Source organism: Raphanus sativus, chromosome 8 (assembly GCF_000801105.2).
Source record: "Raphanus sativus cultivar WK10039 chromosome 8, ASM80110v3, whole genome shotgun sequence".
In the NCBI taxonomy this organism is placed as follows: Eukaryota; Viridiplantae; Streptophyta; class Magnoliopsida; order Brassicales; family Brassicaceae; genus Raphanus; species Raphanus sativus.
In genome coordinates this window covers 1,312,126-1,339,821 of record NC_079518.1, presented here as the reverse complement: position 1 = coordinate 1,339,821, position 27,696 = coordinate 1,312,126, and the positions used below count along the sequence as shown (strand labels likewise).

The 27,696-nt window shown below is 39.6% G+C and overlaps 5 protein-coding genes, 1 non-coding gene and 1 pseudogene across 7 annotated transcripts; 3 read left to right on the top strand and 4 right to left on the bottom strand.

The window, feature by feature from the left end:
* Positions 1 to 164: 164 nt before the first annotated feature.
* On the top strand, positions 165 to 4,780 carry LOC108837545 (E3 ubiquitin-protein ligase JMJ24-like). 2 transcript variants are annotated; one of them, XM_056992471.1, is made up of 14 exons: positions 165 to 337; positions 644 to 1,322; positions 1,425 to 1,570; positions 1,656 to 1,755; positions 1,851 to 1,983; positions 2,061 to 2,115; positions 2,201 to 2,846; positions 2,924 to 3,253; positions 3,359 to 3,718; positions 3,820 to 3,889; positions 3,986 to 4,071; positions 4,151 to 4,270; positions 4,357 to 4,427; positions 4,537 to 4,780. In XM_056992471.1, the coding sequence occupies exons 2-14, from the start codon at positions 717 to 719 to the stop codon at positions 4,637 to 4,639; spliced, it is 2,826 nt and encodes a 941-aa protein (XP_056848451.1). In that variant the 5' UTR covers positions 165 to 337; positions 644 to 716; the 3' UTR covers positions 4,640 to 4,780. The 2 variants fall into 2 exon arrangements, with proteins under 2 accessions (XP_056848451.1, XP_056848452.1); XM_056992472.1 differs by having other exon boundaries at positions 165 to 417.
* Positions 4,781 to 4,906: 126 nt separating this feature from the next.
* LOC108822693 (uncharacterized) lies at positions 4,907 to 8,779 on the bottom strand. Its single transcript, XM_018595836.2, has 3 exons — positions 8,618 to 8,779; positions 6,925 to 7,693; positions 4,907 to 6,854 (listed from the first exon to the last, which is right to left on the bottom strand). Exons 2-3 carry the CDS (start codon positions 7,657 to 7,659, stop codon positions 5,112 to 5,114), a joined length of 2,478 nt encoding a protein of 825 aa, XP_018451338.2. The 5' UTR covers positions 7,660 to 7,693; positions 8,618 to 8,779; the 3' UTR covers positions 4,907 to 5,111.
* Positions 8,780 to 11,244: 2,465 nt separating this feature from the next.
* Positions 11,245 to 16,318, top strand: LOC108822948 (sucrose nonfermenting 4-like protein). Its single transcript, XM_056991840.1, has 13 exons — positions 11,245 to 11,979; positions 12,083 to 12,170; positions 12,545 to 12,706; positions 13,003 to 13,125; positions 13,249 to 13,308; positions 13,512 to 13,601; positions 13,888 to 14,022; positions 14,449 to 14,593; positions 14,756 to 14,929; positions 15,388 to 15,451; positions 15,538 to 15,607; positions 15,733 to 15,850; positions 15,964 to 16,318. The coding sequence occupies exons 1-13, from the start codon at positions 11,852 to 11,854 to the stop codon at positions 16,056 to 16,058; spliced, it is 1,452 nt and encodes a 483-aa protein (XP_056847820.1). The 5' UTR covers positions 11,245 to 11,851; the 3' UTR covers positions 16,059 to 16,318.
* Positions 16,319 to 16,607: 289 nt separating this feature from the next.
* Positions 16,608 to 21,170, top strand: LOC108822974 (mannosylglycoprotein endo-beta-mannosidase). Its single transcript, XM_018596190.2, has 11 exons — positions 16,608 to 17,023; positions 17,241 to 17,379; positions 17,496 to 17,723; positions 17,812 to 17,870; positions 17,950 to 17,998; positions 18,099 to 18,329; positions 18,410 to 18,579; positions 18,662 to 18,866; positions 19,013 to 19,657; positions 20,058 to 20,285; positions 20,368 to 21,170. The coding sequence occupies exons 1-11, from the start codon at positions 16,875 to 16,877 to the stop codon at positions 21,061 to 21,063; spliced, it is 2,799 nt and encodes a 932-aa protein (XP_018451692.2). The 5' UTR covers positions 16,608 to 16,874; the 3' UTR covers positions 21,064 to 21,170.
* Positions 21,171 to 21,203: 33 nt separating this feature from the next.
* On the bottom strand, positions 21,204 to 23,565 carry LOC108822591 (putative UDP-glucuronate:xylan alpha-glucuronosyltransferase 5). Its single transcript, XM_018595707.2, has 3 exons — positions 22,818 to 23,565; positions 22,229 to 22,689; positions 21,204 to 21,720 (listed from the first exon to the last, which is right to left on the bottom strand). The coding sequence occupies exons 1-3, from the start codon at positions 23,563 to 23,565 to the stop codon at positions 21,238 to 21,240; spliced, it is 1,692 nt and encodes a 563-aa protein (XP_018451209.2). The 3' UTR covers positions 21,204 to 21,237.
* Positions 23,566 to 24,403: 838 nt separating this feature from the next.
* Positions 24,404 to 26,924, bottom strand: LOC108822594 (nuclear transcription factor Y subunit C-9-like; annotated as a pseudogene).
* Positions 26,925 to 27,446: 522 nt separating this feature from the next.
* Positions 27,447 to 27,518, bottom strand: TRNAP-AGG (transfer RNA proline (anticodon AGG)). Its single transcript has one exon. It is a non-coding gene; the product is annotated as a tRNA-Pro (tRNA).
* Positions 27,519 to 27,696: the final 178 nt, after the last annotated feature.

Genomic DNA, 27,696 nt, shown 5'->3' with positions numbered 1-27,696 from the left:
ATGTATAATATATGAATTCACATTCTCTTTAAAAAAATTAATTTATTGATAGATTTAATATTTATCTTATAAAAAAATTAATTGTGAAATGAGGATCCCACTTCCAGTAAGAAAAGGAAACACAAGTGAACCCCCATGTTATTATGCTCTCTGTCTGAAAAACCTGAATGGGAGTTGTGGCTTCTTTGTTACAGTGGCGAAAGGGAAAACCAAAAGAAAAAAAAAACACAGAAGAAATAAATAAAAAGGAAAAAAAAACGGAGAATGTGATTGGTCCCTCTCTCTCTCTCTCGTCCATCGCCTCTGCAATTTCTCTCGAGCAAAACCCTAGTTTCAGGTTCGGGCCTTCCTTCTCTCGAATTTCGATCTTCTTTCAACAATACTCGTTCGATTTCGACTATTCCCGAGCTCCCTTAGGTTTGATTTCTCTGCTCAATGATCACTCTCGCTCTGCAACTCTCTCTTTAGCTTGTTGTTTCACTTGATCGAACATTGTTTGTTGATCTAGGGTTTGCACTGAGTCCTAAAGCTCTGATTTTTACTGATTGAGATTACTGAACAATTCAAATCTTAATTTAGGGTTTGTAGTGAGTCCTAAAGTTCTGATTTTTTTACTGATTGAGATTATTACTAAACAATGCAGGTTCAAATCTTGATTTAGGGTTTGTAGCGAGTCCTCAAGTTCTGATTTTTTAAGTGATTGAGCTTACTTAACGATGAGTGGTACTAACGAGCAAACTCGATCTGGCTCCAACGGCAACGGGGAGGGCATTATCGGGATTCCCGACGAGCTACGTTGCAAGAGGTCAGACGGGAAACAGTGGAGGTGCACAGCGATGTCCATGCCCGACAAGACCGTGTGCGAGAAGCACTACGTCCAGGCCAAGAAGCGTGCTGCTAACTCGGCTTCACGCGCCAGCCAGAGGAAAGTGCAGAGGAGGAGCTCGCCGGTGCTAGGCGGCGGCGAGACGGATACTTACTCCGAAGGGAGAGTCGAGGATCAGCAGCAGCAGCAGCAGCTCGTGATGATGATGATGCCTAGCAGCAACGGTCATCACGCCTCTGGCTCCTCCAAGTATGATGGTGGTGGTGGAGTTAGAGAGAAGAGGCACGATAAAAGCATGAGTAGTAGTAGATATGTGCCGGATACGCCTGTGGTGAGGAACTTCTCTGCGCGCGTTGCGGTGGATTTGAATGATGAGGTGGCTGGTGATGGTGGGATGTTCGAAGAGAGCTATAGATCGTATAGGACACCACCATCTGCTGCTGCTGCTATGATGGACCGGTCACGCGAGAGATCACACCAAAGCATGAGTCCTATGGTACATTAGTCTATAACTTTCCTTATTGCTTAGGCAGTTCATCCATCCACATGTGTTCTTCTGACTTATTAAGGTTAAAGTAACTGTTCTTATGTGTTCTAGGAGTACTCAGCAGAAGAAAGCACAGATGTGTCTGCAGAGTCCGTGGGGCAAACTTGTCATCACTGCCTGAGAAAAGATAGAGAGAGAATCATATCTTGCCTCAAGTGCAATCAAAGAGCCTTCTGCGACGCTTGTATATCGACACAGTGAGTTTCCTTTTTCTTTTTATTCTGTTTATGTCAGAGTGTTGTAACCTCTGTTTGGTGCTGATGATGTCTCATGCTTTGTAAGGTACTCGGAGATATCACTTGAAGAAGTTGAGAAAGTCTGCCCTGTGTGCCGTGGTTTGTGTGATTGCAAACACTGCCTGCGTTCTGATAATACAATAAAGGTGTGCACTTGTATATCCAGAGATTCAAACCGTTGCTACTTATTTTAGGGATGAGTTTTAGGACAATGAGATGGCTCTTTGTGAAAACTTTGCAGGTCCGGATGCAGGCAGTACCCGTTTTGGACAAGTTGAAGTATCTATATCGTCTACTATCATCTGTCCTTCCAGTGATAAAGCAGATCCATCTTGATCAATGTACAGAATTAGAATTAGAGAAGAGGCTTCGTGGTGAGCCTGAGTTTTTATTTACAGTGACGATTGATGAATTATATACAAGTTTAACACTAGTTTGTTCTACACTGCAGGAGCTGAGATTGATCTTGTCAGGGCAAGATTGAAAGCAGATGACCAGATGTGCTGGTATATCTCGCTTAGATGCCCTTGTGCTTACTGCAACTATCTCTTTTGAGCATATGTTCTTAATTGAGTTTTGTATTCCATACAGCAACGTGTGTCAGGTACCAGTTGTTGACTACTACCGTCGTTGTCCGAACTGCTCATTTGACTTGTGCCTGAGATGCTGTCAAGATCTACGTGCTGAGTCTTCGGTTGAGATTGGTGTGACTAGCCAAACCGTAGGTGACAGAACAGGAGTTCCTAAACTAAAACTGAACTTTTCATACAAGTTTCCTGAATGGGAAGCCAACAGCGATGGGAGCATCCCTTGCCCTCCTAAGGAATATGGAGGCTGCGGTTCCAAGTCTTTGAACCTCGCTCGCATTTTCAAGATGAATTGGGTTGCGAAGCTTGTGAAAAACGCTGATGAGATGGTTAACGGCTGCAAGGTATCTGAGATCTGTAGCCCTGAGTTGTGTGATTCCAGATTCTGCAAACTTTCTGAGAGAGACGAGAGTGGTGACAACTTCGTGTACAGCCCTTCACTTGAAACGGTTAAATTCGATGGAGTAGCTACTTTCGAGAAACAATGGTCAGAGGGTCGGCTTGTTATTGTGAAGAAGGTACTTGATGAGTCATCTTCCTCTAGATGGGATCCTGAGACTGTCTGGAGGGATATAGAAGAGAATTCAGATGAGAAACTGAAAGAACATGATCCATTCTTGAAGGCTATAAATTGCTTGGATGGGTTAGAAGTAAGTTTGCTTTGTTATTTTATATCATCTTCATATTGGTGTCACAGATTCATTAGTGTTGATAACTTGATTCACAGGTTGAGGTAAGGCTTGGAGAGTTTATAAAAGCATATGGAGATGGAAGAAACCAAGAGACAGGTCTTAGTCTATCGTGGAAGTTAAAAGACTGGCCGAGCCCAAGTGCCTCAGAGGAGTTCATATTCAACCAGAGACCTGAGTTTATCAGAAGATTTCCGTTTCTTGAGTACATACATCCCCGGTTAGGCCTTCTGAACGTTGCAGCCAAGATGCCTCATTACTCGCTCCAAAACGATACAGGTCCAAAGGTTATAGTGTCTTGTGGGACGTTCAAAGAAACTGATGCTGGCGGTTCATTGAATAGTATTCACTACAGCATGCGTGACATGGTACATTACTTAGAAACTGGTCCACACCTTTTATTACTATTTTGGATTCGAGTTATGATTCATGTTAATGAATATAACGATTGAGTCGTTGAAACTGTTAAACAGGTATACCTCTTGGTGCACACATCTGAAGGAACAAAACTCGATAGAGTGAGAGAGACAAATCACGGTCCAAGAGAACCTGATGAGAAGATGGGAGAAAATGAGTCACTTCTTAGCCCTGAGAAAAAAAAAATGGACGGGGAGTTGCATGATCTATCACTTGGTACAGCCAATACGGAGAAGAATGAATCTGAGATGATGTGTAGCGTGAATCCAGAGAGTCTTAAGATGGAATCTTCTTGCACGTCTTCATGTGCAGGAGGAGCCAAATGGGATGTTTTCAGGCGCCAAGACGTCCCAAAGCTGGCCGAGTATTTGCAGAGAACATTCCTGAAGCCTGATGATAGTATTAAGTGTGATGTTGTGAGTCTTTCTGCTTAATCATTATATCAAATGTGAAAGTTGTCTTTTTTTTTGTATTTCGGAGTGATTGATTTTTCCGAGTCTGTTAACGTGGATTTCAGGCGTCACGTCCGTTGTTTGAGGGATTGTTCTTAAATGAACACCACAAGACACAACTAAAAGATGAGTTAGGTAAGACAAAAAAAAATGAACATTGTGTTTCCCTGTTCTCTGTCCAAAAGTTTATTGTATGGAAACCTGAGAGATGAGTCTCCTGTTATGTTTCAGGAATTGAGCCATGGACGTTTGAGCAACTCCGTGGTGAGGCTATCTTCATTCCAGCTGGATGTCCGTTCCAATTCAGAAACCTTCAGGTAAATATGTTTTTAAGCAACGTAGAATCAAATGAGTCTTGTCTTCAAGGAACTAAATTTCTCTGTACACACTTCTCAGTCAAATGTTCAGGTGGCGCTTGACTTCTTGTGCCCTGAAAGCGTTGGAGAGTCAGCAAGACTAGCTGAAGAGATCCGGTGTTTACCGTACGACCAGAAGGCAAAACCTCAGATTCTAGAGGTAACAAAATTATGAAACCACCTTCCCTTAGGACACACTATTATTAACCATCTCTTGAAAACGGTTTGCGTTTTTAATACTATCAGATAGGGAAGATATCGTTATACGCAGCTAGCTCAGCCATCAAAGAGGTTCAGAAACTGATCTTGAATCCAGAGTAAGTAAGAAAGAACTTAAGCCAAATCTAATTGGAGTGTGAAGTGAATTTGAACTGACAATAGTTATGCTTTTTTGAAATTTGGTTCCATTATTATGACTACAAAAAGATTTGGAGCAGAGCTTGGTTTTGAGGACCCTAACCTAACCAAAGCAGTCTCCAACAACTTGGATAAGGTAATCAAGCGGCCACAGCAAATCAGCTGCACTTGATCAGAAGAAGATTTGTACAGTAGTATTACCCATTGTTGTGACATTAGTCTTAAACTACTAATACTACGATTCAGGATTTGTATGTATCTTAGTGTATATGCTTTACAAATTATATGCATGAGCATCACTATTCCACTTCAATTCTCTGGATGTAGACCATATATAAAGTCACTTCAAATAACTCCCCAACAAACCAAGTAATAGGAGGGAAGATTTTTTTTTTTTTTGGGCAACATAGGAGGGAAGATTATGATGAGAATATCAATATTGGGCAAATATGTATTCATTGAGTTGTGAGATTTGAAGAAAGTTCCGAAACTGAATAGAAGAAAACAACCTTTTGGATATGTTGAAATGAAAAACAAAGAATGGTATTGGAATAAATCCCCTATTGCTTTATAATCTTTACCTTTGTACACATTTATTCTATAGCAAGGTTCAGCCCTCCTCTTGCAACGAGCAACCAAACTTTTCAGACTTGAGTCTCTGAAGCTCCTCTGCTACGTTTAAGTGAAAGCTTCAAAACAATAGGTGGAAGTTTAGGACGTTCAGTTAGTACCGGCTTTGAATCTTGTCTTGTTGCTCCAATAAGAGGAAGGCTAGGCTTTGAATCCTCTATTTGATCCAAGGGCTTACTTGCTGTTGCTTTGCTCTTATCTTCTTCTATTTTCTCCAAACCTACACTACCATTGTCTAGCGAAGGTTGTGCTCTGTTACAAGCTTTAGCTGAGAGGTTTTTCTTCGTAGACCTTTCACGTTTTTTTGGTTTAACCGCGCTTTTCAGTCCCTTGGTTGTAAGATAGCTGGATTCAAGAGCTTCGAGAGCCCGGGTGGTCAATGGTCGCTTTCTTGTGCTCTGTCTTCTAGGAGCAGCTGTATTGTCGTGCTGTTGTTGTTCTGAGGAACCAAGTTCTTGAGTAGTTCCCAGATCAACTGCTTGCTCTTGTTTAGGAACAATGTCAGCATATTTTTTGTCTGATTCAGACACTGAACAGAACCCGTTTGGTTCTTGTTCTGATGAAATGAGTTCTTGGGCTGTTCTTACCTCCTCTTGAGAGCACTTGTTATCATACTCATTCATCTCTTCACAAGTCCCGTTTTGTTGTTGGACAGCGCATAAACTTAAGTGGTCTGATTTAGGACATACCGTGCTCTCTGCTGTGTCATCACCCGGTGAATGTTTGAACACTGAGTTCTCTCTTGAAAGGCTTTTCTCACCTCTCATGCAAGCACTGAGCCGTCTGCGTTTCAACGATGGAGCAAAACTTACTGAACGATCATTAGTTTCTGCTTGTCGGTTAGACCTATGCTTGATCAGCCTCTTTGACCGATCCTTATCCTTCTCCAAACTCTCCTCCTCCTTTATACTAGAATCAATAACTGTGAATAGCATTGGGTCATCATCCACTTGCTTCTTGGCCTCCAGAGGCATTTCCACATTGTTACTAACCAGTTTATCTCCTAGACGAGTCTTTGGCTCAGAACAGACTAAAGGCTCTGCATTCAGATTCCGCAAATCACACAGCTTCCCTCCTGCAACCAAGCTAGTGTCCACAACGGTGAACTTCGTTTGGAGATCTCCACGGTTAGAACATGGAGACTTTAGGTAACGGTGTCTTTGTTTATCAGATTGGGAAGAAGACTCTTCATCTGATTGGTCAGAAGAGTTCTCCGCAACAACAGCAAACTCATCGGCGGCCGCTTCAAACTCAAGAAGCTGAGGATCTAGAGCAACCTTTGTTAGAATGTCACTGACGGAATCAAAGTAATCATCGCCTTTAACAAGCTCCCCTCTAGAAAACTCTTTCACGCCAGGGACAATGAAGACAATGTTATCCTTTGAAGTGAAATAGCCTCGGTCCTTGACCTGCTCTGAACGCCATCCTCTGGCTAGCAAACGCGGCCACACAGCTTCCCAGAAGATATCACTGCAGCGTGCTTTGCTTAGACGGGAACTGCCTGTTAACTGGTTTATTATGTCGGCAGATGTGAGCGAAGCGTAAGCTTTGCCTAAGCCAGGGTAAGAAGACTTTGGAGAAACCGTGAACCATGGTTTGGTTGTCTTCATCACTGGTCCTGACGTAATAACCGTGAGATCATCTTTTCTTTTACCAATCCCCACAGCCTCTACAAGAGGCCTGAGACCTACAAGATCCTTCACCGCGCTTATGTATTTCTCAAGAGTGATGTTCCCTTCAGCAAATGACTTTGAGACCTGCCAATATGGTTAAAGATCAATGACCAAACACAAATATACAGTGGTCAAGAATGTGAAGAAGACTCACATTCACAAGCATCTGTTTCTGAGATTCGTCAGAAACAGAAGGAATCAAACGAGATAACAACTGATGCTGCCTCCAACCTGAATAGATCTTTCTTCCGTACACACACTTCCGTCTCCTCCTCCGCTTCTTGCGTGAATCAGACCAGCTGTGGTAACTAGCTGAATCGTAGAACTTCCCATAGTAAAACAATGCTACCTCTCCTGTTCCTCTGCTCTCCATGAACTTCTTCACCTGAGTGAAGTTCTTCCCGAACGTGTACAGACCAAGAACGAAGCTAGCCACCTCAAGATCTTCCCAGGAGCTGGTTGGTGGTATCTCTGGAACAGCCTCGAGACTCAACCTCTGCTTCTTGACACTCTCGTCGCCTCTGGTCTTGTTGGCTGAGGAGGAGCGGCTTCTTTTTGCTCTTAAAGATTTCAAAGACTGGTTCATGTCGATACTATCATCATCATCATCTCCATTTACTTGACCTTTCTGATGCTTTTCTCTCCACGTTAGTTGGACAGGTTGTCCGATGAGAAAGGAACGTGAGGAATCATCCAAAGCCAGAGGAGTTGAGAGAAACAATGCACGTTGAGATGGAGACATCATAGGTGGAATCTCGGCCTGAAACTCGTCTCCAACACGTGGCTCGACTTTTGGATCTCCACATGAAAATTCAACACCAGAGGAAGCGTCGTCCATAACAGCTGTTTCTTCCATAAGATTGTTTTCCTCATCCACCAGAAGAACCATTTCTTTGAGTTTAGAGTTAGCTGGACTAACTTGTCTGCATATATCCACAAAAGAACTTTGCATCCTCAGTATTTAAATCTTTAGTTATTAACATGAAGGAAAGGTTTTGTTTCACTGATCATACTGCTATAGAACCTCAAGAACATACAAACCGTAAACATCTTTAGTCAATCAGATTGAAATGCAGATACATTACAAGATCTAAAAGTCATTGCCCAAAAGCTTTGTGCCATAGCTATGAACATGAGATCAACAAGAAGAAAAAAACAGTACGATTAAAGATCCAACCTTAGAATTACAAAATGACTTACGTTAACAGCTAAAGAATGAAAAGAAAAAACAAAACTCAAGCATACATGTCCAAGAACAAGACAATAGGGTAAAGTTATAAGGCTCTACAATATTAGATCAGGGTATCAAACTGAAGATTGAGATACATTCGATAAAGTCCAAGACTTGATCACTGAAACAAAAACACAGAAGGAAACTCTAGCAATACCCAGATAAGTTTTAATCCAAAACTTAGATGAACACGAAGAGGATGAAAAGACAAAAGCCAGTTCCATTAAAACAGAGACCCAGATTCAGAATCATACATATAATCAATCCTGATCAAAGCAAAACCCATATAACGACAACCATCGATCCCAAACATCACCAACTTGTATCATAAAACATGTAATTCAAAATGATATCGTTTAAGGATTAACAGACCACAGCAAAAAGAGCAGTACAAGTCGAAAACTTTAAGACAGAGACAAAAAACAAAACGTTGAAACACGACAAGTTCTGTACTTGATGTTCTAAAAGGAGGATTCAGCATCTATCTAATCTCTTGATGAACCCAGTAGCGTTGCAACACAAGGGGATACCCACGAAATAGGATAAAGCAAAAGACATGGAAACGCGAAACGTGAATTGACAAACACGTTATAAGAAAAAAGATAGATTTGATAACCTGAGTTTAGTTTCTGTCTCAAACTTCGAGAGCAATGTTGGAGGTTGTGTGTGCTATGAGATTGTGGAGTTGGTAATGAAAACTAAAGAAGATCGAAACAAGTATCGTGTCTTCCGAAAGAGAACGAGCACTGGTTGCTGTTTCAACACCAAGTCTCTTTGAGAGAAGAATGAATGCGCATAAGGTCAGAAAATACAAGTCTTATATTAAATGTTTTTTTTGTTTTTTTTTAGATTTTTCCATTGGCTTTTTTTTTTTCAAAGAAAAAGGGTTAAGAGTGTTTATTGTTTTCAGATAAAGTATTTAAAGTTATTAAAAAAATACATTGAAAGTTGTGGATGTGCTTTGTTGGATTATTGTTTTAAAACCATTTATAAAATCTAGTGTATAATTTTATGTTAATTCTTTTATGTATGCTATCGGCTGATTCAGTCAACCGCGAAATTAGTGTATTTAATGTTTATACAAAATGATTATAATATTATCCGATTCAAGTTTTAAATACATTTTTGACTAATAATATACACCCAACTACTATATAAACTGCATGTAGTGATCTCTAAAATGTCTTTTTTCTTTACAAATGAACGGTATAAGTGAGAATTAGAAACATGCAAACCATAATTTCTATGTTTTTAGAAAAAGATCATGAAGAAAAACAATGTCATGGCAACCTGGCAGCCATGGCAAGCTCTGCTGCATAATATAAGATTAGAAGAAGATCAACATCGGCTCAAAAGATAGTAATCCTCAAGATTGACGAAAAAATAAAAAAGTTCAATGCAACATTTTATTTGATTTTTGATTTGAGTCTCTCTCGCTGTACGTTCCTTAGACGTCTGTGTGTGTCTGTGTAGTTTCATTCAAGGTTTCGAGGAAAAGCTTGCCGCAACTGCTTATATTTAGTCTCACCGAGTGATTCCTAAGTGTCGATTTAGATACTTAGATATGATTATCTGTGGTGATTGGATTTTGATTTTTTTCTCTCTCTATGGACATGTTTACTCTTTTTTCACACAAATTCCAAAGAGATTATGAATATATTTGTATATTATTTTGTTTCTATCTGATGATTATTGCGAGTCTTCTTTTCTCTCTCTGTATATTTTATTGTTTAGTCTCATCGAATGATTCCCAAGTGGCGAATGATTATTCGTGTTGATTCGATTTTTGAATTTTATTTACTCATATTCCAAGATTGTGATTGATGATTCAAGTGGATTTAGAAGTTTGTTTTTATCTTTTTATTACACAGACGCCAAAGAAAATTATGAAGCTTCCTTTTCTCAGCGAGAAAAAGAAGATGAGACGCCGTGCTCAAAAGCAAAGAACGAGAATCCAAGCTGCTAACAGGGCAGCTGAAGCTGTGGAGGCCCTAACTGCTGAAATGATCAAGGCCAATATGGAGGTTATGGCAAAGTCTGCTGCCATAGCTGTGGCTAAAAGAAGGCTTGCTGCAGCTAAAAAAGCTGCTACCCTCAAGCATGCTGAGACTATGAGGAAGCTCAAGTCTTCTTCAAACCTCCAAGCTTCAAGTGCTGAGGCTCATGCAAAAAAGAGAGCAGAAGCAGCTAAAAAGTCAGTGAGGTTCCAATGCAGTGACAAGCTCAAGAAGATCACACCTACGTCAAACACTGTCTTTGGAAGGTTCAAGTGATCTTTTGGAAGGTTTAAGTGATCATCAGTACTCTGACCCTTTTCTATATGCTCTTGATACACTATGTTTTTACGTTAAATCTCTCTTTCAGAACTGAATTGGTATGCTCTCTCATTATACATATGCTATGTTTTGTTGATACAATACATTTTATGTTGAACTGAATCTCTCTTGATATTGTTTTATGTTGATACACTACGTTTTTTTCTTCATTCAAGAGATGTATCTTTCTTTAATTCCTTCATTGCAGTGTTTTGGGCTTCAAACCCATTAATGTTTTAAGTTTTGGGCTTCAAACCTATCAATGACTTCAAACCCATCAACATATAAAAGATATATAAAATGTTATTTTTGTGTTGGGAAACTATTATTTTGTATAAAGTAGTAAAAAAAGAAAAAAATAATAATATCACCAATAGATTAGAAACAAGAAAACAAATTATGCTGCGGTTCTTCGCCCTCACAGATTCTTCACCGAGAGAGAAACCCAATCACATTAGAGCAAAATTATTGGTGGTCTTTACTCCTTAATATACATATATGTGTATGTATATATTATTGTGGGTTAAGAAATTTACGGAAACCCAAACCGAAAATTCCTTATTTAAAGACTTTACAAATTTATTCATTATAAATGGTAAAAAAGGTAAAATAAAATAAAATACATTTTTTTTTTCATTCCTTGGTCGCAAATTAGATTCAAAGTGTATTTTTTTTTTTAAATTATTTCGTTGCAATGGTTTGGACTGTTTGCATAAAACTCTCAATGTAGATAAACTTGCTATAATAAATATGTTTATTGGATGGAAACTGTCGCAAAAGAATAGAGACTAATTTTGCATAATTTAGATAGTTTTCCAAAAATAACATAAACTCAAGGCATATGATGTGAAAAAGATATAAAATGTTATTTTTTATTTCGGGAAACTATTATTTTTGTATATAGTAAGAAAAGGGAAAGAAAAAAAAACATATCGCACCAATGGATTAAAAACAACAAAACAAATTAAGCTGCGCTTCTTCGCCCTCACACAGAATCTTCACGTCTCGAGAGAGAGAGAGAGACCCAATCACATTATTTCCCCAGATCCAAACAATCAATGCCATCTCTAATTTAGGGTTCTCTCAAATCCCTAATTCTCCTTTAGATTGTTCGATCATCATCATCATCATCGAGGTCTCTGTACTCATCGAATTTAAGATCAGAGCCCGCTCGAATTCTTCAGAGCTAGGTTTCAAGTGGCGTCATCATCATCATCTCCATCTGTTTGACCCTTTTTGCTATTACATCCAGATCGTTCGTGGTTTGAGTTAGGAGCTCTCTCTACAGGTCTTAGTATTGGTGAATTCATCCCTAGGGTTGGGGAAGTTTTAGTAATTTCTCTCCCGAGATTGTGATTTTGGGGATTTTAGGGTTTCGGTTTGCTGCTGTATCGAATTCGGACTCTCTCTCTCCATGTTTAAGCGTTAAAGTCGGAAGCTTTCCCTTCGTCAAAGAGTTTCTGCTGCTCAAGAGAAGTTTGTAGGGTTTTAGTGTCTGTTGAAAAGTTTGTAAGTTTATAAAGAGTTGGGAGGGGATGTTTGGTTCTGCAATGGATAACAGTCGTGGAAACAGTGCTGCCGCAGCAGCGCAGATTCTTACTCCCACGCGCTTCGTGTGGCCTTATGGAGGTAGAAGGGTCTACCTAAGCGGATCTTTCACCAGGTGCGATGACTGAGCTATAGAGCTAGGATTTTATCTACTTTTTTTTGTACTATTGTTTGTGGTTTATCCGATACATTTTGTGCTGAAATGGGTGTGCGGACAGGTGGACGGAACATGTGCCAATGTCTCCAATTGAGGGCTGCGCTACTGTTTTTCAAGTTATCTGCAACTTGACTCCGGGATATCATCAGGTAAATAATGTTTAATAATTTGTACTAGACCTGTTTCATGTCAAATTCTTTGTGAGTTGATCTCTTCCGGAACGTTTATGTTCTTATAGACTCTGCGACATCCTATGATACTCATACATTTAGCCTCTAGATGCTTATCAATGCAATATGCATGAGAATCATATATATACATCTGTCATATTTGATTACATTTCCCATGGTAGCATCTTAACCGTGTATCTATCGTTAGAACATTTGTGTAGCCATTGAAGATTCTTAACTTTATATCGGAGCTAGACTAGTGGTTATTTTAGTTTCTGGAATTTTCTGTGTTGGACGTACTATATATAACATGAGGTTGATTATTAAGACCAGTTTATTTCATTCTCATGCAGTATAAGTTTTTTGTTGATGGCGAATGGCGGCACGATGAGCACCAACCATTTGTAACCGGAAATGGTGGAGTAGTGAATACAATATTTATAACTGGACCAGATATGGTTCCCACGGGTTTTAACTCATCTAGCATGGATGTGGATGATTTTTCCCAGCGAGCGGTATGGAATTTGACCTTTTCTAAAAATGCAATGTATTGATATGTTTGTCCAGTAGCTTAGTTTTGTAATTACGCTTCCTTATGTTTTTTTTTATGACATCTTTGAAAGACACAACTGTTTCTCCAAAAAGGGAAAGATTTAGTGTCTTACATGTGTGTTATAAGTAGTTTTGCTAAATTGCTAATAGCATTTTATTTGATGTATAAAGCAGGAGCCTTTAAGTTCCATAAAATTGTCTCTGGAGACTACATTCCAATTGAATTTCTGACTGTTTTTACATGGTGATTATATTATAGGCTGATCCATCCCAGGAATCTATCCCTAGGATGTCAGGAGTTGATTTGGAGGTGTCTCGTCACCGTATTTCTGTTTTACTGTCAACCCGTACTGCGTATGAGCTGCTCCCAGAGTCGGGCAAGGTCTGGTTTCTTCATTTTCTAACTGTTTAATGACTTTTGTCTTCATATCGTATAAATAATCAATGAGCATAGCTTATTCTCTCTTAGTAGGAAATTGTCTAAAGTGATAAGAAATCTATGCAGGTTATTGCATTGGATGTAAATTTACCAGTAAAGCAAGCATTCCATATACTTTATGAGCAGGTTTGCTATATTTACCATTGTGTCTACCTCTCTTCTTTTTAAGATGTTCCTCTCTCTGTTCCTCACAGTCATGTATGACATTCTAACGTTGTTGCATCCAGACCCGAAAGGGGAAGGAAGGGAAACATGAAAGAACTAGATTTGTCTTTTCTTTTTTTGGAAATTGTCTGGCTTTCTGGTTTTGCTAATTATGATGCTTTCAGGGTATCCCGTTGGCTCCTCTTTGGGACTTTGGTAAAGGCCAGTTTGTTGGAGTTCTTGGTCCACTGGACTTCATTCTAATACTGAGAGAGGTTGGCATCTCTAAAAGCTGTTCATTTCTAGAGCTTTGCTTCGAGTGACCGATGTATCATTTTTTAGGCATTCCCAGAGTAAATATGCTTTACTGTCAAATAATAATACTAGTTTGCGTTTACAAATATTCATATGCTTCATTGTATAAACATGGGATTTAATGTGGAGTATAATAGATTTCCGTAGTTTACCTATATTACCTATGAAATATATGTATGTTTTACTAGACTTCTCAGTATGAAGTTTTCACTCTTGCGTGGTAATAGTAACTCTGTCTAAGTGCAGCTTGGAACTCATGGATCGAACTTGACAGAAGAAGAGCTCGAGACGCACACCATAGCAGCATGGAAAGAGGGGAAGGCTCATATTAGCAGACAGTATGATGGAATCGGGAGACAATATCCTAGGCCACTTGTTCAGGTGAGACATTCAAAGTTTCTTTCTACCGCTCTTACTATTGATCTCTACATTTAGCTCCCTTAAAAGATCATCTCTTAATCATCTTCTTTTACTTTGAAAATAATTCTGTTGTTATCTACAAACTTTTTACTCAAGTGTTTTAGCTATCTAGACGCACATATATCTAACGTTGATTTGAATATTTCACCTGAACAAGTGGCCCTTGTGTATAGCATGACTGTTCCACATTTTGGATTAGGAGGCATGTTTTATAGGAATGTAATGGATTCATATATTCATGTGTACTTGTGTACATGTTTACTTCTCAAGAAATATATTTTTTCCGCTTCTTTGCGTTCTGAATATAGTACTTCTGCTGCAGGTTACAGTAAAAATAGCTAAAATACTTTCACTCTTGCTATTAATGTGTTCATATATTGCAATCAGGTCGGGCCCTATGATAACCTGAAAGACGTTGCCCTCAAAATTTTGCAAAACAAGGTGGCAGCAGTTCCAGTTATTTATTCTTCTGTGCAGGATGGGTCATATCCGCAGTTACTGCATCTTGCTTCGCTATCTGGCATATTAAAATGTAAGGTCCTTCATTTGTGATAAGATCATAAGACACCGATAAGCAGTTCAAATTGGCGATACTTTTGAATTCATGAATGCATATAATTCTGCTATTTTCGAAATCTTCCCACTTATGCTTCTTATCAGATACTTCAGCTCTAAATTACGCATAATATTTCAGGTATATGCAGGTACTTTAGACATTCGTCTAGCTCTTTGCCAATCCTTCAGCAGCCCATTTGTTCAATTCCCTTGGGTACTTGGGTCCCTAGAATCGGAGAATCAAGTAGCAAACCTCTCGCTACGCTGAGACCACACGCCTCTTTGGGCTCTGCGCTCTCGTTATTAGTTCAGGGTAATCCGTTTTTACTCCTATTTCATCAGTATACTGTTTAAAGTTCTTCCGCAACTAGAGACCAACCTCTACATTTCAAATCAGATTTTTGTTTTAAAATTTTCTTCATAGATGGTGATAGCACCTAGTAGCTAAACACGTGGCGTTCTTCGTTCTTCGTCTTTTACCGAGCACCATATCAATTCAAATCAATACACACCAAATAACCAACTTTAGATGCTACGACCACTTCTATAAGTGTACATATTTAACTGTTTCAACAGTTCATGTTCAGATTTACTTTAAACTAACGAGGTTTAGAAAAGTGGGATTCTAATTTGAGTTTACAAGCTCATAGTTTTTAGAATTTAACTTGATATATTGCATGCAAGTACAGTATTCAGTTTCCTCAGACAAGGAATAAATGAGTCGTGCTTCATCTGTGTTTCTAACATCTTGGTGTTATATGTTTTTTACAGCTCAAGTCAGTTCAATTCCAGTAGTGGATGACAATGACTCGCTTATCGACATATACTCCCGAAGGTAAACCCCTCTATGTCCATTAGTTGAGATGATATGTCATTTTTTTGAATCCATGTATTCTGATCACATATCTTTTTAATGGCCAGTGACATAACTGCTCTGGCTAAAGATAAGGCATACGCACAGATTCATCTGGATGACATGACGGTTCACCAGGTAAACCTCTCAGCAGAAGCTAAGATTCAACCATTTCTGTTTCATCAAAAATTTTATTGTAGGAGTTTTCTCAAGTCTAAGCTGCCTATATTAAATGTGGTATAAAATGTGTGGGTGGGTTACAGGCGCTGCAGTTGGGGCAAGATGCGAGTCCGCCTTATGGAATGATCAATGGGCAGAGATGTCACATGTGCTTGCGCTCAGACTCTCTTGGGAAAGTGATTGAGCGGTTGGCGAATCCAGGTACCACCCATCTCCCTCTCTTACAATCTTCAGGCTTTGTTGCTCACATCATGAGATGAGAAGTCTATTAACTATGGATATGGTTGTGTAAAAAACAATTTAAAAAAAAACAGGAGTAAGGAGGCTGGTGATAGTGGAAGCAGGGAGCAAACGTGTTGAAGGTATCATATCTTTGAGTGATGTTTTCCGATTCCTACTTGGTCTTTGACTAACGACCTCCCTCAAGAGCTCTCTCTGTTTTCTCATTTCCTCAAATCAAACTACCCAACAATCTTCTACTCTCCTTTTTTTTTTGTGTGTGTGGTCTTTTGCAAGGAATATGTAAATTTGCTACGAACCTCCCCACTTTATCATTGTTTTCTTCTATTTAAATTTTTTGTTGTTTTTTAGTTGAACTTGTTACCTTCCTTCCATTCTTGTGAAAGATAATTGGCTTACCAAAAAATCTTTACTAGTTTAGTTGCTCTACTTTCAGCTTCTTTTTTTTCTATGCTTAAAACGTTCGTAACAGCACGTGAAGGGAAGAGGACAATTTAACGGTTGAATGCAAACAAACAAAAAACAATCATATTATAACACGTGAAAGTAAATTCAAATATTTTAATATGCTTTACGTTTATAACAACAGAGCTCAACAATGCTGTGGAATGGTCAACGATTGGAACCTCTCTATAACCGGTTATTAATCAGCAAAATCAGCAGGTTATGTCGTGAGTAAAGCATATTATCGAGGATGTTTCTATGATGGTAGTTCTTTTGTCATCTGCCTGAAACAAAAAGACACATGAATCTCTCTATCTCTCAAACTCTAGCGTCTTTCCTTTTCCCTTTTGTCTGACACGTTATTACATAGATGACGTAATACTATAAGTAGATGACGTAATAAATGAGTAGGTAAGAGTTCTGCTACTCTCTAAGTTTCGAGTGTTATCTCTCTCTCTCTCTCTCACTCAAGTCCACCTGCTTCCAAGTTGTCTTTGCAACGACCCATTAGCAGAAGCAGGAGCTTAGATAATAAACTACAATGGCGGAGATCGGGAAGACGCTACTAGATTCAGGCTGGCTAGCAGCCAGATCAATAGAGGTTAATGAAGACGGGAAGCAGCTCACTACATCCAATCCACCGTCTCTCGCTTCCCAATCTAAGTGGATGGAAGCCGTCGTCCCCGGAACGTAATCTTCACTTTCCCTTCTTAGTTTTTATAGCAAATTTAATCATATAATTTCTTCCTTTCTCACTGATACTAAAGTGTACTGAAAGCCAATCAAACTAAAACAAAGTAAAAATCTTAGCATTTTTACCACTTGACTGATGAATAGCCTTCTACACTTGTGAATGAGATTTTTGTCTGATAATAGATTCTTCTTACTTACTTGCTCCTCTGGACAGTGTTTTGGGTACATTGCTGAAGAACAAAGCTATTCCAGATCCTTTCTATGGACTTCAAAACGAATCCATCACTGATATTGCTGATTCCGGAAGGGACTACTACACTTTCTGGTTCTTCACAAAGTTTCAATGTAAAAGGGTGAGAGAGAGAGAGCCACGCCCACCTATTTCATTATTGTTTGTCTCTTCTTTTTCTTATGTATATATATCATCTAACCATGAACTCTAATTTTTGTTGTTGTATTTTTTTGGCAGTTGTTGAATCAATATGTGCATTTGAATTTTCGTGCTATCAACTACTCTGCTGAGGTGTATGTAAACGGGCACAAGACTGTGCTCCCCAAAGGAATGTTTCGCAGGCATACATTTGACGTTACTGATATCCTGCATCCTGACAAAGACAATCTACTTGCTGTTATCGTCCATCCCCCTGATCATCCTGGGACTATCCCTCCCGAAGGAGGCCAAGGTGGTGATCACGAGGTACACCTCTCTCTCTCTCTTTCTCTCTTTTTGCATCATCCAATTCTAGCAAAAACTTTTGCTCAATGTAGCTAAATATCTAAGACAGATTGGGAAAGATGTAGCTGCGCAGTATGTTCAAGGTTGGGACTGGATTTGTCCAATGAGGTAATGCTTTTGTTAGAAGATTGAGCTTATCATATAGTTTAAGTCATTCTCTCTGATATAACCTTTTTCTTACATATAGGGATCGAAACACTGGCATATGGGATGAAGTGTCAATCTCTATTACCGGGGTTAGTTTAGTTTGGTTTGGTTTAAATCTCTTAATACAGAGATATGATTATCTTCTGAGTTACTTTCTCCATTAAGAACTGATTGTTTTTTTGGTTGCAGCCTGTTAGAATCATTGATCCCCACTTGGTCTCAACCTTCTTTGACAATTACAAAAGGGTCTACTTGCATGTGACTACCGAACTGGAAAACAAAAGCACATGGAAGGCTGACTGTTCTGTAACTATTCAGATTACGACCGAACTCGAAAACGGTGTTTGTTTAGTAGAGATTCTTCATACAGAGAATGTTACCATCCCTGCTCGAGGAAACACTCAGCACACGTTCAAACCGGTTAGCGTGACACTGTTATTGTATATTACATTGTTTATTCTATAAGCTTAAGCTAATGAGTTAGTGAATTATACTACCAGCTCTTTTTGTATAAACCTGAACTGTGGTGGCCCAATGGTATGGGCAAGCAAAACCTTTATGAGGTCTTGATCACTGTCGTTGTGAAAGAGTTTGGAGAATCTGATTCGTGGATGCAGCCGTTTGGTTTCCGTAAGATCGAGAGTGTTATTGATAGTGTCACTGGTGGAAGGTAAAAGCTTTACATAGTTTCAGTTTGAATGATTCTTTTTGGAGGCTCTGCAACTTGTTTTTTTTTTTTTGAAACTTTCCAGGCTGTTCAAGATCAACGGAGAGCCTATATTCATCCGCGGCGGCAACTGGATACTATCAGATGGTCTGTTACGTCTCTCTAAAGAACGTTACAGAACTGACATAAAGTTCCACGCTGACATGAACATGAACATGATCCGTTGCTGGGGTGGTGGGTTAGCTGAACGGCCAGAGTTCTATCACTTCTGTGACATCTACGGTTTGTTGGTATAGTTCCCTATTTCTTATTACTGTTCTAAAAATCGGTCTAGTTGGCACGCATGCCCCCTAGTCGGCAGCACCCGCCTTAACATTAATATTTTATAAGACGCCTAATCACCATCTAGCGATTTCTTGAACATTGTTATAATAAGGTTTGGCAAGAGTTTTGGATCACTGGAGATGTTGATGGAAGAGGTGTTCCAGTATCAAACCCAAACGGACCATTAGACCATGACTTATTCATATTATGCGCTCGTGACACCGTCAAACTTCTCAGAAACCATCCGAGCCTTGCTCTTTGGGTCGGTGGAAACGAACAAGTTCCACCGAAAGATATCAACGAGGCTCTAAACCAAGACCTGAGGCTTCACCCTCATTTCGCAACGCCGTCGTTACCAGACTGGGATTCAGATCCTAGTGTCTATCTCGACGGTGCTAGAGTCTATGTCCAAGGTTCTATGTGGGACGGGTTTGCAGATGGGAAAGGGAACTTCAGTGACGGGCCTTACGAGATTCAGTACCCTGAAGATTTTTTTAAAGACACGTTTTATAAGTTTGGGTTTAATCCAGAGGTCGGTTCGGTTGGAATGCCGGTTGCGGATACTATAAGAGCTACGATGCCAAGAGAGGGGTGGGAGATTCCTCTGTTTAAGAAGGGTGCAGACGGGTTTGTGGAAGAAGTGCCCAATAGGATGTGGGATTACCATAAGTACATTCCGTATTCTAAGCCTGGCAAAGTTCATGATCAGATTCTGATGTATGGTGCTCCAAGGGATCTCGATGACTTCTGCTTAAAGGTACATTTGGGATGATATATGTGGGATTAGGCCTGCGGTTATTAACCAAACCCGCCGAACTGAACCGAAAAGTTCGGTTTTTGGTTCAGTTCGGTTCAATTCGGCAAAAGAAAAAACAAATTATGTTTGGTAATTGGTCAGTTTAGTTTTCTAAAAATAGATTTTACCAAACAATGCTAAGTTTAACCAAAATTTCAAACCGAATTTGATCGATTTTTTTTTTTTGAATTTATTCAGTTTAAACCGGAACTCAACTGAAAATCAAAAACTTTGGTAGAAAATTTCGAAACCGAACTAACCGAATTCCGAACTAATCAGAGAAACTGAACCCGTAGACTATGTGGGACCTTAACCTAGTGTGACATATTATGACTTGTTTTTTTCTTCCTTCCCGGAACAGGCTCAACTGGTGAACTACATTCAGTACAGAGCTCTAGTGGAGGGATGGAGTTCAAGAATGTGGACAAAGTACACAGGTGTCTTAATATGGAAGAACCAAAATCCATGGACTGGTCTCAGAGGTCAGTTCTACGATCATCTTCTGGACCAGACAGCCAGTTTCTATGGCTGCCGTTCCGCTGCAGAGCCAGTACATGTCCAACTGAACTTGGCAAGTAACTTCATTGAGGTCAGTTTAATGCCATGTAACTGTTTCTTGATCAAAAGAGTGATTGATATCAACTATGTACATAATACTATGAACTCTACAGGTTGTAAACACCACTTCTAGAGAGCTATCAGATGTGGAGATAGAGGCATCGGTATGGGACCTAGACGGTAACTGCCCATACTACAAAGTGTTCAGCAAAGTCTCTGCACCGCCTAAGAAAGTTGTGCAAATATCTGACTTCACGTACCCGAAGTCAGAGAACGCAAAGCCTGTTTATTTCCTTCTTCTCAAACTGTACCATGTCACAGACAAAACAGTTATATCCCGGAATTTCTACTGGCTACATCTGCCTGGTAAAGACTACACGCTCTTGGAGCCATACAGAAACAAGCAAATACCTCTCAAGATCACTTGTGATTCAGTTTTGGTCGGTCCAAAATTCGAGCTGGAGATCACTGTCCACAATACATCTAGAGCTAATGCTCTTCAAGATGGTTTGCTCCACAAGCTGTTTAGTAGATTTGGTGTTACTGCAGATAGCAACTGCGGTTTGAAAGTGGTGGGATCTGATCCAGGAGTTGCTTTCTTTCTTCGTTTCTCAGTACACAATCCGGAGTCAGAGAAACAAGACACGAGGATTCTCCCTGTACACTACTCGGACAACTACTTCTCACTAGTTCCGGGTGAATCAATGTCTTTTAAGATCTCATTTGCAGCTCCTACAGGCATAAAGAAGTCTCCTCGTGTTTTGCTCCGGGGTTGGAACTATCCTGATGGGTTTACTGTGTTTGGTTAATTAAAGACAAGTTACTTCTCGTTATTTTTTGTAACATAACTACGTGCAATGCAAACACAAAACCTTTTCAATAAATAAACGAAACTCTCACAGGTTTTGGTTCATTAGTTAGTTCACTTACATAAGACAACATTAAACAGATCTATCAAACTCCAAAAACGCTATTAGTGTGACTTAATCAACAAGGTTCTTCTTCCTTGGATCTCTCACTTGAACTCTCCAATGCTTTTCAGGAAAACCCTTAACCCTTGTGGCTTTCCTCCACTTCTCAATGTTCTTATCCATCTTACTAGTCAAACCACAATAACGTTGCAGCTTCTTAGGCATCTTGTCGTACACTTTCCACCATTTCTTGTTCACAGACTCGCTTGCGTACACACGCCGCGTTGTCAAGTCCCAGTTACAATCGTAGTCTCTGTAACATATCCATGGCTTTATCCCCAAGTAGTGTATCCCTTCTAAGTTGTCCGGGAGGTTGCGTTTTGGACCTATCTTGGTTTCTTCACCGAAGTACTTCATCGTGTTTACACGTTTCGATAACCTATGCCACCACACGAAGTATTCGTTGAGGAATCCTTGGTCTCCTCCGTTGTAAGACTTGATCTTGAACGATTGTTGCATCAGTTCCTCGAACAGACAAGCAGATGGCTCCAGAACCTAAAGAAAAAATAATATTTGTTACAAAACTTACAATGTACAGTCAGGGTATATTAAATAATTTAAGCAACATGTTACAAAAATAAAAATAAAAATAAAAACAAATAGTAATAATTTAAGCAAAAAGGAATAGATTGTGAATAATTTTAGAAATAATGAAAAAGTTTACTGGATGATTGGTTTGGTTTGTAATTTTATTAATTTTGTTGTACAATTTAGTATGTAGTATTTTGTTTTAACTATATATACCTACGGTAATGAAAAAAATATTTCTACTTTGTAATAAATAGGGTTTATAAAGACATTTTTATTTTTGGATTGTAACTTTAAAAACTAAAATAAAGCATGCTTCATAATTTTTTATAAAAAATGAATAAAATTAAAGTTAAAGATAAATATAACATAACTTATATAACCCAACTAATCATCTTTTATTAATCTTGTAAAATTGATATGTATAAGAATTAAAGAAAAATGGATGCTGTGTAAATTGGTTTAGATGCATTACCATGACTCCAGAGTTGAACAAGACTCTGTTGTTGCCAGCGGCCGAAAGTTGAGGATAGAAGAAAAGATAATCAACATTCTTGGCGATGATGAAGTCTGCGTCTATGAACACTAGCTTATCATAATCTGTTACTTGCCATACACGTAACTTACTGTAGTTCCACTCATTGTAAGAATCTTTCTCGGAGAAAGGGCTACGGACTCTCTCTATACGCCGTAGTTTCCAGCCGGCAAGGCTTAAGCCAATGCGGGATTTGTTGGTTATGGAGTCGTCGTGGAGGAGTATCATGTCATGCCTCGAGCCAGATTGTCTTATGCTTTGTGCTAGAGCTATGGCTCCGCAAACGTAGCTCTCAGAGGAGTGGAGCAACGTCACGTAGGCGACACGTTGGGCAGGTAATGATGATAATGTGGTTGTTGATGAGAGACTTACGTTCTTCTGTTGTCTCCATGCTTCTTGATCTTTAACAGATAATGAGACTAATACTAGTTAGGGAAGCATATGTATATTTAGATGAGATGCAAATACATTAGACATTAGACAATATTCTCATTTTAGAACACTAACGAGAAACAAGAAGACTAATTACCTAGTGCAATCTGACAAGAGCCAACAGGCATGAGAAGCTTTTGCTTCAACTTCATTAGATTAGGCTTATACACCCAATATTCCCCCACGCGCCTCACGCGTTCATCACACCTAAAGATCTCATGCATGGGCTCACATGACCCGATGAAGACAACGTGGACCGTCCGGTCAACGTTCCTCCGCCCACTCTCCACCACCAACTTTGCTGCCGCAAGATTCACCTGTAGCCTGAACACGTCTCTCAGTCCTTTACTCTCGGAGAAACCATCACACGGCATTTTTACAACGACCACGTCCATATCAGCCGCGGTACCCTCCACTTGAGGGAGAGGGACCTCGGGGCACATCGGCGTGTTCCACGTGTGATCTTCGTCGATCCAGACTGGAAATAAACTCTCCCACGTCAGATTCTTCGGGAGAGGGTCGAGCAAGACGTGGACATTCTCAAGAATCGACGTCCCGGTTGCCTCGTAGCTCTCTTGCTCGTTTTCGGCGATGTTGAGAAGACCCACTCGGATCCTTTTTTTATCCGGAAGATAGTTCTTGATGAGTCGTAGCCATCTTGGGCTACGGTTAACCGGCACAGCCGGTAAAGAATAATGAATCTCGATTATCGAAGGGGAACTGATCGTGGGATTGAGTAGAAACAGAGGTTTAAATCTTAAGACCAAACCCAAAAACGATACTGATGTTAGCATTAGATAAAACATGAAAAATCTCCTGCTCGAGTTTTTGTTTCTTAACTTCATTTTTTTCAAGCCTCCCTATATGCATGCATAAAATGTGCATGTACTTATATAATCTCATAGACGCATTCATATGGAAGCAGATTTGCAGACTTATTTGTGCCAATACGTGGCTGGGCGATTGTGAGCACGAGGCTTGAGTCTTGAGATGCTTGGAAGCACGTTGGCTTATAGAAGTCAATTGATCAGGTGCGTCAACGAACGTGATTAACTTCCATGCGCTAGTTATTTAGGTGCGTATTATAGTTTTTAAAATATATAGTCTTACAATTATTTTGGAGTGATAGTCTTGAATTTTAAATGTCAACCATACATTAAAGAAAACACTGGTCGTTGAATTGTCGTAGAAGGTTTCTTTGTACTTGAGTCGTCGTTATATTTTATGCTTCAATAACTAGTTTTGTTGGGTTTGTGTATGTAGACCGAATCATTATCAAACGGTAAACGTTAAGTTTAAATAACTGAATAAAATTATGTAATTAGAATAAAAATCAAATAAATTGATAATTCACTATTGATTAACTGAAAAACACAAATACAAATGTCACTCATCTAAATAGTTTATTATGTGATCCTCATCAAACCGGCCTCCTCCTGGTAAGTGTTTCAACTTTCAAGTAAGGATGTGTATCCGGTTGAACCAACACGAAGAAGTAAAACCGTATTAAATCGAATGCTATACATTTTCATTCGGTTTGTACATTCCATAATCTACATAAACCAAACCGCAATGGACATTCCCTACTTTCAAATCATTGACATACCAACTTTGCTATAGTTTCTAATTTTGGGAGAGAATCGCACTGAACTCGAGAGAGCCATGACTCATGAGAGAAATAAAGATAGACAATAACATTCAAATAAAAAACATGTCAACCACACTTCTTCCTTACAGTTTATACATTCTTCTGTCTCCTCCCTAAACAAATCCTTAAAGAAAGGATTGAATACACATAAACACTTAGAATATTCTACAACACTCATTTCAAAAACTGATATATTCTTTGCATTTTCTTTGAATTCTCCTCCTTTCTTAATTAATTCCTCTTGGACAAGACTAAAATTCTGCAAAAAGAAAATTAGACTATGAGAATGTACCAAAAACATTAAAAAACTAGTAGGCCTATAAAAAGTGGAAAACTTACAGTTTCTTTACCTAGGCTAGTTTTACTGGTCAGGTTGGCCAGGTCCCTGCTGTTGCCACATTCGTTGACCAATATACGGGTTAGTTGGGTAAGCACCACCAGGGTTACCCATAACCATACCAGTTCCTGGAGGCAAGTATCCATACGGGTAACCAGCAGTAGCAGCCTCAGGGACTGTCCCTCTTGGAATACTTCCCAAAACCTCATCCCTGAGATCCTCCCTAGGAACAATGTCCACAAGGAAATCAAAGATATCGGTTCTAGTCACAGCAGCTGCTATATCATTCTTCTGCAGCGTCTTTCTCTTGTTCTCTTCCGTGTGGTTCCACGACCTGAGTGTCAGCTCCAAGATGAACATCTCGCAGGCCCTTGAAACACTACAGGAGCCTCGGCCGAGATCATACGTACATCCTCATCAGCTTTAATAATTTTCTTGATCCTCGCAAGGGGAAGGCTGTGGTTCTTGAAATCTGTTGTTTTCTCAATCTCTTTGAATTGGTTCTCCCAAAAGACTTGAAGCTGCTGAGCCAGCTGTTGCTGCTGCTGCTGATGGGTCTGGTGAAACGCCAGCTGGCCTGGTGGTGCTGCAGAGTCCACACTCCCGGCTACAGTGGTTGTCATGGGATTGGTTTGGTATGGGTTTGTGCCGTAGCTCATGGCTCCTGACTGTCCATGCTCATTTTCATCCATTCTTTCTACCAGAAACAAAGACAAAACACTTTTGGATTGTTGGAAAGGTTTTTAAATAAACATATGGCTAGAATTTAAAAAGAAAATCATTAAGAAAACAAACAATTATCAAATATCTAAAAGAGCATCAAGTAAGAAAACTGAGCTTCATGTTCTTTAAAAGAAAGTGGATGAGCATCAAACGAATCTACTTACTAGAAAACAAACAGAGCAAATGATCTTCTAACCACAGAAGAAGTATAGGCCTTTTAGTCAAAAGAAAAGAAGTAGACGCTTTCCGGTAATGCCTTATAATATGTGTGGATTCACTATAAATTACACAAAATATATATCCAAGAACAAATGAAATAACTAAAAGTTAGGGTAGTAATATGTGTGGATATACTATGAATTACACAAAATACATGCAAGAACAAAAGAATAACTAAAAGTTAGGGAAAGAGAGTGAGACCTTGGAGTTGGTTTTGCAAGGAGAATCTGAAGTTGATGACCAAGGAAAACACTAAATAGATCCTCTTGGGTGGGTAGAGTTGAAAGATTTTTCTTTTTGGCATCAGAGTTGGGAGATCTATTGTGATTTTTTTTTTCCGTCAATATTTTATATATAGAAAGAGGGCCCAAGCCCAATACCCGATTACAAAACAAAACCCGAATATCTCAGGCCCATTACAATAAACCAAATGGGTCTAAGTCCAAATTGGAAAAATCCTAGTAACAAGAGAGGAACGTCGTTGCCGCACATACGGCTGTGACCATCGCGTCTCCTCCTCTTCTCGTTACCACCAGAGAACATAACCGCCGTTCACCGGTCCACATTGGAGCTCCACCACTCCATACGTTCACCACGAACACCTTCGAAACCCTGGAGGTTCATTATCGAAGAGATTCAATCGACTAGTCGAGATTTCCTCCGCCAACCATTCACCGCTAACCGCTCAGGATAAGGCTTCGCATGCAGCCACACCACTTCCACCGGTGAGCTTTATCGTCCTCCGACGATATTTCCACCAACGAATCAAATCGAAACCACATAAAACAAAACTAGAAAAAGAAAAGGCAAAATCCTAATAGACAAGGGAACAAAACCGGCGACGCAAGGCTGCGGTAGCCTTCACCTCCCGGGAACTAGAGCCGACGACGGCGAGGCTGAAGAAACTTCCACGTCCCGGTGACTAAAAGCGGCGGTGACGGATCTGTGAGAGTCTCCGTCTCCTGTAAACGGAACCAGACTAGACATTTTCGCCGCGCCATACCTACCGGCAACCGCGTCTTCGATCAGAACCACCGTGGTTGGTGACTGTCCAGAGCTCAGACAAAGCGAATACCGGAGGAGACGGAGAAGACCTGAACATACGCATACTTTATTCTGAAAGATGACGGGCTCCGACGGCGGCACGGACGCTCACGCGCCGCCAACCGCCGGACCAAACAGAAGGATCTATTTTTTCTCTCTCTCTTTGCGATCTTGATCTATTGTGATTTATTTATGGCTTATGCTTTTCCCCTTTTTCGACTTTAACAATGAAGTAACAATAAGAAGACAAAAGGAGTCCGTAGAAAGCTCTGAAAAGATATGTGTCGTGTCAAGCGCTGCGCTTTTTGTCAATATGCTTCTACTCTTGTCAGATGGTAGTGTGTGTTTCATGTACTAGTAAATTACTATTTCTTTGACTCAGTAGAATATGCTGTAATAAAGAATAAAAAATTATAGGTATATCCACTTTACAGCTCATTGTTGTCTTTTCTAGTTTTCCTAACAGGAAGTTCACGAATCGTATGTTTGATAAGTGCTCAAGAGCCAACAAATATGCCAAAATCAACCCCTATAAACTTATCAGCATAGGTAATATATACGCATATGCAGTCTGCAATTCTCAGTTGAAACTGCCTAAACTGCTTTGTTTCATGTTAAGTAAAATAAAGTTGAACGCGTTGCCAGAATATCATTGACACATGACGCTACTTTACTTGCTAGCAAGATAGCTTAAGTTCGGTTTAATATAACTGCAAGATGGTGTCTATAGATGAGGTGAAAAAGAAAAAAAGATTGGGGCATTCCGAGAATTGAACTCGGGACCTCTCGCACCCTAAGCGAGAATCATACCACTAGACCAAATGCCCTTTCTGATGTTTTTAGCTTTGCAATTTATATCTTTTTGTCTAATCCACCTTGCTAGTTGAATTTTTGTCTGCTTTGTTTTGCTATAATCCTAGAAGACTTTAACCATAAACGGTTCAGTATTTTGTGTAGTTATTTTATGAAATTCTGGTAACCAAATGCAATTAGGCCCTTTAGAAA

Bases quoted from the DNA above. Each gene is read 5' to 3' on its own strand.
- LOC108837545 (XM_056992471.1), top strand. From the start codon at position 717: ATGAGTGGTACTAACGAGCAAACTCGATCTGGCTCCAACGGCAACGGG. The intron at 4,072-4,150 runs GTAAATATGTTT...CACACTTCTCAG, and splicing joins TCCAATTCAGAAACCTTCAG to TCAAATGTTCAGGTGGCGCT. The intron at 4,428-4,536 runs GTAAGTAAGAAA...GACTACAAAAAG, and splicing joins AAACTGATCTTGAATCCAGA to ATTTGGAGCAGAGCTTGGTT.
- LOC108822693 (XM_018595836.2), bottom strand. From the start codon at position 7,659: ATGGTTCTTCTGGTGGATGAGGAAAACAATCTTATGGAAGAAACAGCT. The intron at 6,855-6,924 runs GTGAGTCTTCTT...CCATATTGGCAG, and splicing joins AGAAACAGATGCTTGTGAAT to GTCTCAAAGTCATTTGCTGA.
- LOC108822948 (XM_056991840.1), top strand. From the start codon at position 11,852: ATGTTTGGTTCTGCAATGGATAACAGTCGTGGAAACAGTGCTGCCGCA. The intron at 12,171-12,544 runs GTAAATAATGTT...ATTCTCATGCAG, and splicing joins TGACTCCGGGATATCATCAG to TATAAGTTTTTTGTTGATGG. The intron at 14,594-14,755 runs GTAAGGTCCTTC...ATAATATTTCAG, and splicing joins GCTATCTGGCATATTAAAAT to GTATATGCAGGTACTTTAGA.
- LOC108822974 (XM_018596190.2), top strand. From the start codon at position 16,875: ATGGCGGAGATCGGGAAGACGCTACTAGATTCAGGCTGGCTAGCAGCC. The intron at 17,724-17,811 runs GTACACCTCTCT...TATCTAAGACAG, and splicing joins GCCAAGGTGGTGATCACGAG to ATTGGGAAAGATGTAGCTGC. The intron at 19,658-20,057 runs GTACATTTGGGA...TTCCCGGAACAG, and splicing joins TCGATGACTTCTGCTTAAAG to GCTCAACTGGTGAACTACAT.
- LOC108822591 (XM_018595707.2), bottom strand. From the start codon at position 23,565: ATGAAGTTAAGAAACAAAAACTCGAGCAGGAGATTTTTCATGTTTTAT. The intron at 22,690-22,817 runs GTAATTAGTCTT...TATCTGTTAAAG, and splicing joins CTCTTGTCAGATTGCACTAG to ATCAAGAAGCATGGAGACAA. The intron at 21,721-22,228 runs GTAATGCATCTA...TTTTTTCTTTAG, and splicing joins TGTTCAACTCTGGAGTCATG to GTTCTGGAGCCATCTGCTTG.